Source organism: Panthera onca, chromosome D1 (assembly GCF_046562875.1).
Source record: "Panthera onca isolate mPanOnc1 chromosome D1, mPanOnc1 haplotype 2, whole genome shotgun sequence".
NCBI classification, from domain to species: Eukaryota; Metazoa; Chordata; class Mammalia; order Carnivora; family Felidae; genus Panthera; species Panthera onca.
Genome location: NC_138348.1, coordinates 7,252,206 through 7,265,202, shown reverse-complemented (window position 1 = coordinate 7,265,202; position 12,997 = coordinate 7,252,206). Strand labels below are relative to the sequence as shown.

The window sequence follows — 12,997 nt, the reverse complement described above, 5'->3', positions numbered from 1 at the left end:
ACTGTTTGAACCAGTAAGAGCTCAAGCAGATCCAGTGGATGTGAATTCAGCCATCCACTGATCCAGATGAGTCACCGCAGGGGTCAAGTCCTCCCGGGGCGCCCTCAGTAGTAAGCAGCATCCTTGAGTTAAAGCATGAATTATGCATGGGTGGAGAAAAAGAAGAAAATAACAAGGCCATACTCATTACCAAGGCTTGCAGATGGGGAGTGTGAGCTGTGGCAGAAAGCCTGCATCCTGCACTCAGCCCAGTGGGAACGTGGGGAGCCCTGCTGGCATCCGGGAATCTGCAACTTTCCTCCCTCTGCTCCTCCCGCTGATGGAAATGGTGGAGCTGGAGTCTGAAGGCCGGGGGCGGGGGAAACTGATCTAGATAGGAACGGGGCTTTGTGGAGTTATTTCTAGAAAATGTATCGTAAGCCCCGGAGGGTGAAGGGGGCAACAGCGGAAACACCCGCAGTGTTCCGGTCTCAAGGCTGTCGAACGCGACAGCATCACGAGGTACAGAGCCCCGTGCTCCCCCAGAAGGCAGTTAAGAAACAGACCCACTGTAATTGCCTGGCAGTCCGTGAAACTGCACGCGCTCCCTGCGTGCTCGCACATAAACACCAGATGTGGGTCTCGTTCATGTTTAAGACCCTTTGTGCTCCCTTTCATACTTTGAGGCTCTTTGATGTTTATATCTAATGGAACATGAAATAAAGGCTACGTGCAGACCCTGGCTACCGCTACCCTCTCGCAGAGGCTCTGTGCCCAGGTTAGAGCCTGGAGCCTGCTTCGGATTCTGTGTCTCCCTCTCTCTCTGCTCCTCCCCCGCCTGTGCTCTCTCTCAAAAATAAATAAATAAACACTTATAAATAAACAAAGCAAATGGGTCTGCAGAGGTGTGTACCGTTCAAGGGGATAGCCCATCTCAGCGCCCTCCCCAACACCTCCTGGTTATCTACCCTCTGCCTGAGCCTCCACAAGTCTTATTTGGGAGTTTCCTTCACCTCTGTCTGGAGACTGGCAGTACGGTGCCCACACATCTGAGTGCCGGCACCAGGAGTGGCCATGAGCACTTGAGGGCCTCACTCACACTACTGCTTTTAAGCTTCACACCCTGGCGGGGGTGGTTATCAGTCAGGATTCTCATCGGCCTGCCCCAGATACTGATCACAACTGCCCCCAGCCAACTGGATGGTTCTTGGAAGGATACCCGGAACTCATGGTCTCCCCGACAGAGGTCTCGGGATGCCAGACGTCAGGAGTGCCCAGGGGCTGGGCAGCTAAATCTGCGGCCAACACTGCACACCAGGGACAAATTGGTCCCCTTGCCAGACACTGTGCCCTCGGTCCCTCACTCAAGGTACTCAGCCTTCAGGAGAGAGTCCCCCACCCCGACCCAGGAGCTGGGGCAAGGAAAGGAGCCAACACCTTTGGATTCTGGGGCAGGAGGCTGAAGGGCTACACATATAGAGAACTATCTTCAAACAAAGATACGGTGCTAACAGAGAGAAGGGGGTGAATGCTGGACAGGCCAAGAAGAGAAAAAAAGAAATATCCACCGCAGGAGATTCTATTATAAAACACCCTCTATTATAAACATTCTAGAGATGAGAGATTTAGGCTCCAGTAATCAAAGGAAACCCGTACAGCTGGTAAGAAGTGTGACCTCAGGGGTGCCTGGGTGGCTCAGTCATTCTTGAGCTCAAGAGCCCCAACAGGCTCTGTGCTGACAGCTCAGAGCCTGCAGCATGCTCTACATTCTGGGTCTCCCTGTCTTTCTGCCCCTCCCCTGCTCACACTCTCTCTTTCTCTCAAAAATAAATAAACATTAAAAAAAAAAAAAGTCATTTGCAACTATGTGGATGGAACTGGAGGGTATTATGCTAAGCGAAATTAGTCAGAGAAAGACAAATATCATATGACTTCGCTCACATGATGAATTTAAGATACTAAACAGATGAACAGAAGGGAAGGGAAGGAAAAATAATATAAAAACAGGGAGCAGGACAAAACGTAAGAGATTCTTGAATATGGAGAACAAACAGAGGATTGCCAGAGGGGTTGCGGGAGGAGGGGTGGTCTAAATAGGTCAGGGGCATTAAGGAATCTACTCCTGAAATCATTACTGCACCATGTGCTAACCTGGATGTAAATTAAACTACAAACAAATTAATTGATTAAAAAAATGAAAGAAAATGCTATCAAAAAAAAAAAAAAAAAAGAAGAAAAAAAGTGTGACTTCAGAACTTGTGAAGCCATCCTGCCTCTCTGGAATTCTCTTTTGCTTCCCCTACCTTTCCTGAAAACATGAATTATCGAATCCTATGGAGGGAGACAGGGAATGATTTGGCTACAACTGGCACACTTTGGACACAGTGAAAGGTGGGTGGATAGATGAAAGCGGGGAATTGGGAAGCAGAGGAGAAGCTGGCGATGCTTGATGGGGCGGGTTTGACCTCGGGTCAGAGCTGAACGATCCAACCTCCCCAGCTTCAATCCCCCAGTTCACGCTTTACCAACAACCGTGAACTTTTTAGACGCTCCCTGGCCGCCCGCCTGGGCCGAGAGCTGCGCCGTCACTTGCGACTGCTCCCTAGGCCCAAGGAAGGAGGGCGCAAGCCGGGCTGAGGCGGTGGCTGGCGGGGACTGACCCGGAGGGGCGGGGGCGGCGTGGAGGAGGCAGAGGCCGGCGGTCAGCTCCGCTCCAGCTCGGTTGCCATGTCCCGCCAGGCGAAGGACGACTTTCTGCGGCACTACACCGTCTCCGATCCCCGGACCCACCCCAAAGGCTACACCGAATATAAAGTGACCGCGCAGGTGAGGTGGGGCCCGGCGGGGACCTTTACCCTTTTAACTAGAGGGGGGCCGGGTTTTACCTTAAGGCAAGGAGCAGCTGGAAGCTCCCTTTTTAGACGACAGAAATGGATTTCCCCTTTAAGGGGAGGCTGCGGTAAGAGCCTTCGTTTACTTCTTTAGCCTTCAGGGGGCGAGGCCCTGGGAGGGCGCTGTCCTTTTAAAAGGGCGTGGACGGCAGTTCTCGGAGTGGGAGGGGTGGGTTCCCACGCCCAACGTGTTGGTGTCTTCACTTCAGGCTGTGAATTTCTCTAAATTAACAGGAAAGCTCTGTTCCATCCAAATATCAGTTCTCCAGTCTCTTGGAGTAAGTTTTGTTAACTGGTTTGTTTGATGTTTACATAAAAGTTCCTTTTTAAAAGACTTTCACTTTTAATTCTTCAGAAAACACCGCTCTATGGCTTTAAAAATTCATACAGTTCAAAAGAATCTGAAGAGTAAGTCTCTATCTTCACGGTCCTAGCAGGAGGTCAATAAATGAAGACGAAAGTTGACGTATGTAGCAGTAACAACGTTTATAAGCACAGTTTATAGATACTTGGGGGAAACCAAGAGAAGAATTAAAAAATGGAAGCAGTCTAAAAGAGTGTCTGTAGAATGACATACAAGAATTGGTTGGGGAAGACTTCGCTATAAATTGTTTTGTACCTTTAGAATTTTGAACTAGGCAACTATTAAACTGGTGCATTAGTAACTGTTAAAAGGATGCAGAAACTCAAAGATACTTCCAAAGTGATTTAAGTGCAGAATCCTAGATGTTTAAAATGAGCTTTCCTCATATCCTTTATGCCTTAACTTTGGCCTAAAAACGCAAAAAGATTGCCCTTAGAAAGATGAGACGGAGGGGGGTGGGAAGGGTGTGGCAAGGAGCTGTAGCCTTTTCCTAGAAGTCTTTCTGTTGAAGCACTTTTAAACAAGTAAATGCATTATTTTGACATATTTTTTATAACTTTCGAAGATAAATAATTTTCCCTCCCTTACCATCCCCATCTGTCTGCCATCTTTGTGAGAACCAATGCAGCTAGTTTCTTATTTATCCTTGCAGATAAACCCTATATTTAAAAGCAAATATGTCAGAGGCGCCTGGGTGGCTCAGTCCGTTAAGCCTCCGGCTCTTGATTTAGGCTCAGGTCATGGATCTACTCCCGAGGTTCATGAGATCAAGTCCTGAGTCAGGCTCTACACTGACAGCTGAGAGCCTCCTTGGGATTCCCCCCTGCCCCGACCACCTCTGCCTCTACCCTGTTCTCTCTCTCTCTCTCTCTCTCTGCCTCCACCCTGCATTCTCTCTCTCAAAATAAACAAACTTAAAAAAAATTAGGTATGTCACAAAATTCTACTGACACCAATATTACACTTTATATTAACTTTATGTTGAATTTAAATGAAAACTTACAAAAGAAAAAAACAGATAATCACCTGACAAACCAAAAAACAATAAAAATTTTTTAAAAAGACTATTAAAAAAAGCAGATATGTGTAACACACAGTGACGTTCTACAAGCCACTTGCCGGTATTCCTTTTTTTGTTGTTGTTATTTCCCCTTGTAAATTTTTAAAAACTGACACATAATTTACATACATATGCCCAACTCTCAAGTGTATAGCCCAGTAATTTTTACATTACATATGTATACGTCTGTGCAGGCAGCGCTCAGACCAGGATATAGACCCTGTCTTTTTTTGTTCCTTCCCAATCTATAGTCCTACACCCACAGAGATAACCACTGACCTGACTTCTCTTGCCACAGATTAGTTTTGTCTGTTCTTGAACCTCATACAAATGGAATCATCCACAGCAAGTACTCTTTTGTGTCTGGCCTTCGTCACTGTCTATATGGTGTTTTTGGAATTCATCTGTGTTGTTACATGTATAAGTATTCTTTTTTTATTGCCATATGGCATTAGTCCCTTGTATAAATACACCACCATTTCTTTATTCATTCTGCTGTTATTGGACATTTGGGTTGTATCTAAAAAGTGTTTTAGTTGCTACAAGTAGAGTTGTATGAACACATGTACAAGTCTTTTTATGGGCATGTGCACCCATTTCTTCTTGGTATGTACTTAGGAGTGAAATTAGTGGGTCATTTGATAGGTACCTGTGTAGTTGTTCTAGAAATTACCAGTTTGGGGGGCACCTGGGTGGCTCAGTCGGTTAAGCATCTGCCTCTTGGTTTCGGCTCAGGTCATTATCTCCCAATGGTTGGTGAGTTCGAGCCCTGAGTAGGGCTCCGTGCTGCCAACGCAGAGCCCACTTGGGTTTTTCAGTCTCTCCTTCCCTCTCTCTCTCCCTCTCTGCCCCTACCCGGCTTGTGCTCGCCCACACTCTCTCTCAAAACAAATAGATTTTAGAAATTACCAATTTTCGGGGCACCTGCCTGGCTCTTTCAGTAGAGCTTGGGGTTGTGAGTTTGAGCCCCATGTTGGGTGGAGAGATTACTTAAAAATAAAATCTGAAGAGGGACGCCTGGGTGGCTCAGTCGGTTGAGCGTCCAACTTGGGCTCAGGGCATGATCTCACGGTTCGTAGGTTCGAGCCCTGCATCGCGTTCTGTGCTGACAGCTCAGAGCGTGGAGCCTGTTCCAGATTCTGTCTCTCCCTCTGCCCCTCCCTTGCTTGTGCTCTGCCTCTGTCTCAAAAATAAACATCAAGGGGCGCCTGGGTGGCGCAGTCGGTTAAGCGTCCGACTTCAGCCAGGTCACGATCTCGCGGTCCGTGAGTTCGAGCCCCGCGTCATGCTTTGGGCTGATGGCTCGGAGCCTGGAGCCTGCTTCCGATTCTGTGTCTCCTTCTCTCTCTGACCCTCCCCCGTTCATGCTCTGTCTCTCTCTGTCCCAAAAATAAAAAAAAATAAAATAAACATCAAAAAAAATTTTTTTTTAAATCTGAAGAGAAGAGAAGGAAGAGAAAAGAGAAAGAAATCACTGATTTTTAAAAGTGGTTATACTGTTTTATACTCCTGTTCTCACCAGCACTTGATATCATGAGCATCTTTAATTTTCAGCATTCTAGGCTGGTGGATGTGTAACATCTGATTGCAGCATAATTTGCATTTCTCTGATGACTAATGATGTTGAGCATATTTTCATAATCTTATTGGCCAAACACCTTCTTTTGTGGAAGGTGCCTGCTCAAACATTTTGCCCAATTTTAATTTTTTTTAGTGTGTGCGTGTTTTGTTTTGTTTTTTTTAGAGAGAGACAGAGCACAAGTGGGGGAGGGGCAGAGAGAGAGGGAGACAGAATCTGAAGCAGGCTCCAGGCTCTGAGCTGGTGGCACAGAGCCTGACGCGGGGCTCAAACTCACAGTCTGTGAGATCATGACCTGAGCCAAAATCAGACGCTTAACCGACTGAGCCACCCAGGTGCCCCTGTTTTGCCCAATTTTAAAAGTTGAGTTATCTTTTTAGTATTGATCTGTAGGAGTTCTTTATATATTCTGGATATGAGGTGTTTTTTTTTTTTTGTCAGGTATATATATTCCTCAACAGTTTTTAAATCTAGTTTCTTTTACCCAACATATTTCAGGCAAGTTTGTCGTGAAAAGCAAAAGCCAGGGTTTTGGTCCTAGCTGTCCCTCTTACTTGCTGTGCAATTTTTAAAGAATTTTTATTTTTAACTGAGGTTTAGTTGACAGACGGTATTATGTTATTTTCAGGTGTACCACATAGTGATTCGACGCTTATGATGAAATGTTGACCACGATAAGTGTAGTTGACCAGCTGTCGCCATAGAAAATTATTGCAGTATTGGGGCACCTGGGTGGCTCAGTCTGTTAAGCGTCTGACTTCAGCTCAGGTCATGATCTCGCGGTCCATGACTTCGAGCCCCGCGTCGGGCCCTGTGCTGATGCCTCGGAGGCTGGAGCCTGTTTCAGATTCTGTGTCTCCCCCTCTCTCTGCCCCTCCCCCAGTCCCACTCTGTCTCTGTCTCTCAAAAATGAATAAATGTTAAAAAAAAAATTAGGGGCGCCTGGGTGGCTCAGTCGGTTAGGCCGCCGACTTCGGCTCAGGTCACGATCTCGCGGTCCGTGAGTTCAAGCCCCGCGTCGGGCTCTGTGCTGACAGCTCAGAGCCTGGAGCCTGTTTCAGATTCTGTGTCTCCCTTTCTCTGGCCCTCCCCCGTTCATGCCCTGTCTCTCTCTGTCTCAAAAATAAATAAACGTTAAAAAAAATTTTTTTTTAATTAAAAAAAAAAAGAAATATAATATAGTGGGGGTGCCTGGGTGGCTCAGTCGATTGAGCTTCCGACTTCAGCTCAGGTCATGATCTCACAGCTCATGAGTTCAAGCCCTGCGTCGGGGCTGACAGCTTAGAGCCTGGAGCCTGCTTTGGATTCTGTGTCTCCCTCTCTTTCTGCCCCTAACCCACTCGCATTCTGTCTCTGTCTCTCTCAAAAATAAATAAACATTAAGAAAATAAAAAAAAAGGGGGGGTGGCTCCTGAGTGGCTCAGCTGGTTGAGCATCCGACTTCGGCTCAGGTCATGATCTCACAATTTGTGAGTTCGAGCCCTGCGTCAGGCTCTGTGCTGACCTCCCGGAGCCTGGAGCCTGCTTCGGAGTCTGTGTCTCCCTCTCTCTCTGCCCCTGCCCCACTTGCACTCTGTCTCTCTCTGTCTCTCAAAAAGAAATAAAAATGTAAAAAAAAATTTTTTTTAATTAAAAAAAAAAAAAAGAAATGTAACATAGCGAATACAGGGTCTTCTTTCCACCTCAGACCCCAGTCTGCCCTTCCAGAAGGTCACAACCCCAGTGATGGTTCTTCTGTGCTCAGGAGTGTTTGCCCACAGCGTCTCCCTCACTTAAGGAAGGAGGGGCTCCTGGGACGGAACCTGATTCTTTGGAGAACTTGAGGTTCTTTGGTTTCAGTGTGAAATTCAGGGACTTGGCCCTTTGAAGGAACTGAAATAGTGCTCCCTTGGGTGGTACGTAAGCTACAGTTGGAACGACGCAGAGAAGGTTAGTGTGGCCGCTGCAGATGGATGGCATGTAATTCACGAAGGAACTGAGATAAAAGTTGGGCCGAGGACCGAGGGGTGTGGACGGGTCCTTAGGGACCCTCGCGTCGGGCAGACGACGAAACTGGCGTATGGTAGAAAAACTGCTCCAAGCCACACAAAGCCTCGAAGCCAGGACACCTTGATAGCCGTGGTCAACAGCCAAAGGCACCTGCCCTTTTGAGGGGGGGCTGGGAGGTACCTGGGGCCTCCCTGGATTTTACTGGGTGATGGGGTGTCAGATGTCAGTCTCTGGACTCACCTGGTTCTTGCCTTTCTTCCTCAGTTCATCTCAAAGAGGGACCCAGAGGATGTCAAAGAGGTGAGGCTCCTGGGAGGAAGGGGGACCATTCCCCGATTCCAGATGCAGGAGCAGTAAAGGAACAACTGATCACTCCGCAGCCCTGGGAGGAGGGGGTGCTACGCCCCAATCTGCACACCCACGCTGGGGCCAGGCGAGGGGGGGGGGGCGGGGCGGGGATGCCTCTTTCCACCGTTGCTGGCCTGGGTCAAGTCTTGTGTCCCCCTTAGGTGGTGGTCTGGAAGCGGTACAGCGACTTCCGCAAGCTGCATGGAGACCTGGCCTACACCCACCGCAACCTCTTCCGCCGCCTGGAGGAGTTCCCGGCCTTCCCCCGTGCCCAAGTGTTTGGTGAGTGTTCATCCTGGCATTCAGGCCGCAGATGGAGGGACAGGTGGGCAAAGGGGACCCCTGCTGGTGGGGGCTGGATGAGGGGAACCCAGACCGCCAGCAGAGACACTTTTGGGGAGCTGAAGGGCCCTTAGAGACAACCTCCTTCCACACAGGGGGAAACTGAGGCTCAGAGCAGCCTAGCCTTTAGTGTGCATCTCAGGCCCTTTAACATTCCGTCTTCGTTAGCCCCATTTTCAAGACAAGGCCGCTGGGACGCAGGGTCATGAAGGGGCTTGGCCCGTAAATGGCTAGAACCAGAATGCCTCCCCACAAGCCGGTGTTTCCTCCAGACCCTCGCTGTCCAAAAGCAGCAGCTGTGAGCCAGATGTGGTGAGTCTGAGCTGAGGTGTGCCTGTGGGTTGAATGCACACTGCAATAGAATGTAAATTATCCTGATAGCTTATCTATGGATCCCGTGTCCAAAGGAGATTATTTTGGTTGCTTGGGTGAAATGAAACATATATATAAAGCATTTCACTTAACTCAATATAAAGATATTTATTTATATATTTATATTTATGTATTTATTTATGTATTTTGCGGAGAGAATCTCTTATTTATTTTGAGAGAGAGAGAGAGAGAGAGAGTGTGTGTGTGTGTGTGTGTGTGTGTGTGTGTGTGTGTGTACAGGAGAGGCAAGAGAAGGAGAGAGAGAATCCCAAGCAGGCGCCACGCTGATGGCTGACACAGGGCTCGAACCCACGAACCTTGAGATCGTGACCTGAGCGGAAACCCAAGAGTCGGACGCTTAACCAACTGAGCCCACCCAGGCGCCCCAAATGGAATATATTATTAACACCGAGTTAACCTGTTTCTTTTTACTTTTTTTTTTTTTTTTAAACATGGTGACTAGAAAATGACAAATTACGTATGCCACTCATGGTGTATTTCTGGGTGGCCGGGACTGATCCGTTACTTGCGTCTGTAGACTCACGTGAGCTCCCCTTTCACAGCAAGAAGAAGGCTTGCTGCTGGCAGGTCATGCCGGGCTGTGGGCAGCGCAGCCAGCTGCTCCCCTGGCAGCACGATGACGAGGTCGGAGCTAGGTGACTCTGCAGGACATCTAGAACAGAGCAGGGCAACCGTAAACACAGAGCTACCTGCTGTGTGACCTTGGCCGAGTCACTTCTCTCTCTGAGCCTTACTTTCCTCTCCGTTACATCAAAACCGTCTGAAACTATTTTGTTTCCTGCTGGCTGGCTGCCCTGCCTGTCTAGGATGTGATATCCACGAGAGGAGAGGCCTTGCTTTTCTCTCTTTCGCCTTCTCAACACCAATCTAGCGCATTAGTAGGTGCTCGATAAACATCTGGCAAATGGATGACTAGGGAGCTCGGTCCCTGCTTGCAAGCACCCTCACCCCACCTCCCCGGGAGGAGCCAGGGAAGATGATGGGGAGGACGGCAGCAGGCTGCTGGGATCCTCTCCGGCTGAACCAGGAAAGTGACCCCTGTGGATCACTGCCTCTCTCCCCACCCCTTGTCTTGGGGCGGCCGCAGGCCGGTTCGAGGCCTCAGTGATTGAGGAGCGGCGGAAGGGGGCCGAGGACCTGCTTCGCTTCACCGTGCACATCCCTGCACTCAACAACAGCCCCCAGCTCAAGGAGTTCTTCCGGGTGCGTGTACCTGCTGTCCCTCTTCCCGGGTACCTGGGAAACCTACCTGCCCTCGAGGCCGCGCTGGAGATTTCCCCATCCCTGTCTTTCTCTCCCGCAGGGTGGGGAGGTAACCCGGCCCTCTGACATGTCCAGGGACCTACACATCCTGCCACCCCCTCTGATCCCCACACCGCCCCCTGAGGAACCCTGGTTGCCCCAGCCGCTCCCTGCAGAGAGGAGAGGCCTTGAGGAACTGGAGGTGCCAGGTACATGGGGAGTGGGGAGGGCGGCAGGGCTGGAGGGTCTGGGGGTGGTGGCGGGCACACACTTCCTCCCCAGTAAAGATTTTCCCCAGTAAAAATTCTGGGGTGTGTTCCAGCCCCTCTACCATTAACCTGCTGAGGAGCTCTAGCCAGGCCATTTTCCTTCTCTAGGCTATAGTTTCTTAATCTGTAAAAGGGGCACAACCCTAAACGTGGGCTTATCTGTGCCCTTGGGTGCCACAAGGATTTAATGAGAGGCAATTCCATTTTGAAAGCTGGGGAATGATAAGGACGGGCATGAAATGTCACCAATGATCTATTCCTCAGCGGATCCCCCACCATCCAGCCCTGCCCAGGAGGCCCTGGATCTCCTCTTTAACTGTGGGAGCACCGAGGAGGCATCCGGTTCCCCTGCCCGAGGCCCTCTCACAGAGGCTGAGCTTGCCCTCTTCGACCCCTTTTCCAGGGAAGGTAACAAACTGGGACAAGCAGAGGGGGGCTGATGTGGGGGCAAGGAGAGTAGGCAGAGCCACTAACTAGCTCATGTCATGCCTGTGTGAATCCTAGAAAGGAGCCCCCCTTCGGGCAGCCCTCAGCCTTAGTGAGAATCGGAAGCAGGTCCCCACCCCCCATACTCCCCCCTGCCCTGTGCCAGGGCGCATAAGCTGGAGGCCCCTGGACAGTGGGCAACCACAGAGGAAGGAAATGAGCCACCTCCCACCGTGGGATCTCCTCCTCCCTGAGAAAGCTTTGGAACAGGCAGGGGTCACCCTGTCTTCGGAGGGTTTGAGTTCCTTCCATTGGAAGCCCAAGGTAGGGGTTTCCCGGCTGGCTCGGGGTCACGCTGCAGATCTTGAAGGCAGGAGAAGCCTGTCGATCAGGGAGGGGTGAGGCTTGGGTTCAGAGAGCAGCACGGGAGGCCCTGCAGCTGCTGCTGGCAGGTGGAGGCCTCCCACAAGACCCTCCGCCCCCATGGAAGGGGGAAGGCCCCCCATGGAGGGGGTTCTCAACTGAAGTTGTAAGACCTGAGATTCTCTGAATCCGTTATTCTAACATTCCAAGGTTTGGAGCCTTTCTATCCTTGGCCTGGTATGGTTGCTCTAGCATCCTTCCGTTAAACTTTGTGGAGAGAATTCTTACGTTTGTACATCAACTATAGTCAGGAGAGGAGTAGGCCCAGTGACCCAAACCTCACAAACTAATGTTAGTGCGTACCCAAGGAAAGAATTAGGAAGGTCATTGTTTTTGTTTTTACAAAAGCAAAGGACTGCATCAATTAAATAGGTCATGGCTAGTTTGCTATGCACAAACGGCTCTTGAGTTGCTCAGGCACTGCTTCCCTCCATGTGGAACAGGTTGGTACCTTGATGGGCAAGAGAGTTCTGGGGATGGGCAGCAGGCCCTGGGAAAAGGAGGGCCAGTCTGGCCTGAGTCCTCCATATCTGATTGTAGAAGGTGCGGGCCCCCGTCCAACCCACCTGGGTGAGCTGGCAGCAATGGAGGCGGAGTCTGAAAGGCTGGACCAGGAACCCTGGGAGCCTGGAGGGCAGGAGGAGGAAGAGGAGGAGGAAGAACGGCCCGTCCCTGCATATCTGAGCCAAGCCACAGAGCTCATCACCCAGGCTCTGCGGGATGAGAAGGCAGGTGCCTACCCTGCAGCCCTGCAGGGCTATCGGGACGGCGTGCACATCCTGCTACAGGGGGTTCCCGGTGAGTAGGCCTGGAAGGTGGAAGGGCAGGCCCAGAGTCTCAGATAGTGCAGCGAAGGGAAGGGAAGGTGCAAAACAAGCAAGTCCAGGGGGAGAAGTGTTGTCCCTGACCAGGTATATAACCTTGGGCAGTTTCTTTACCTCTTGTGGCCTCAATTTTCTTATTTGTAAAATGGGGAGAATAGATCTGATTCCCAGGGAGCGGGGGGAGCAGCGGGGCGGGTGGGGAGGGGGGAAGATGCATGTTGATGCTCTGTGAACTGGAAGGGGCTGGACCAGGGGTTCTGAACCCAGGTGTCCCAGCTGAACCATTCTCTCTCCATAGGGGACCCATCACCTGCCCGCCGGGAGGGTGTGAAGAAGAAGGCAGCTGAATATCTAAAGCGGGCAGAAGAAATTTTGCACCTGCATCTGTCCCAACTCCCCCCATGAGAGGACATGAACCCCTACCCAGGACGAGCTCCAGCACTGCCAGCCACTCCCTTTTACTGTCCCTGGGGCCTGGCCCTATATCCTGGTCTTGTAACTCTAGGGGTCATTTCTGTATGTAACTGGACCAAGAATGAGACAAATAATGAATTTGAAGCTCCTTGACCACATCTGCCACCTTGGAATCAGGGACTCCTACTTGTGATCCTGTCTATCTTGTGTGAGCAGCATCTCTGGTCCTAAACTAGCTGTTTACCCATCTAGAACAGGGTTCTGCAAACTATGGCCAGCAGCCACATTTTGCCTAAGTGCCTTTTTCTGTAAGGCCCATGAGCTAGAAAGGTTTTTACATTTTTTAATAGTTGAAAAAAAAAATCAAAAGAATAGTATTCTGTGACAGGTGAAAATTACATGAAATTTAAGTATCTAAGAATAAAATGTGGAACACAATCAGGCTCATTCGTTT

General features: G+C 50.0%; 1 protein-coding gene across 1 annotated transcript; it reads left to right on the top strand.

Annotated features, from left to right (window-relative positions):
- Positions 1–2,570: 2,570 nt before the first annotated feature.
- Positions 2,571–12,701, top strand: SNX15 (sorting nexin 15). Its single transcript, XM_060607180.3, has 8 exons — positions 2,571–2,805; positions 8,127–8,162; positions 8,372–8,492; positions 10,033–10,148; positions 10,249–10,396; positions 10,721–10,864; positions 11,846–12,103; positions 12,428–12,701. Exons 1-8 carry the CDS (start codon positions 2,707–2,709, stop codon positions 12,532–12,534), a joined length of 1,029 nt encoding a protein of 342 aa, XP_060463163.2. The 5' UTR covers positions 2,571–2,706; the 3' UTR covers positions 12,535–12,701.
- Positions 12,702–12,997: the final 296 nt, after the last annotated feature.

Excerpts from the sequence above, each read along its gene's own strand:
- SNX15 (XM_060607180.3), top strand. The coding sequence starts at position 2,707 with ATGTCCCGCCAGGCGAAGGACGACTTTCTGCGGCACTACACCGTCTCC. Across the intron at positions 2,806-8,126 it reads AATATAAAGTGACCGCGCAG|TTCATCTCAAAGAGGGACCC; the intron begins GTGAGGTGGGGC and ends TTTCTTCCTCAG. Across the intron at positions 10,865-11,845 it reads CGACCCCTTTTCCAGGGAAG|AAGGTGCGGGCCCCCGTCCA; the intron begins GTAACAAACTGG and ends ATCTGATTGTAG.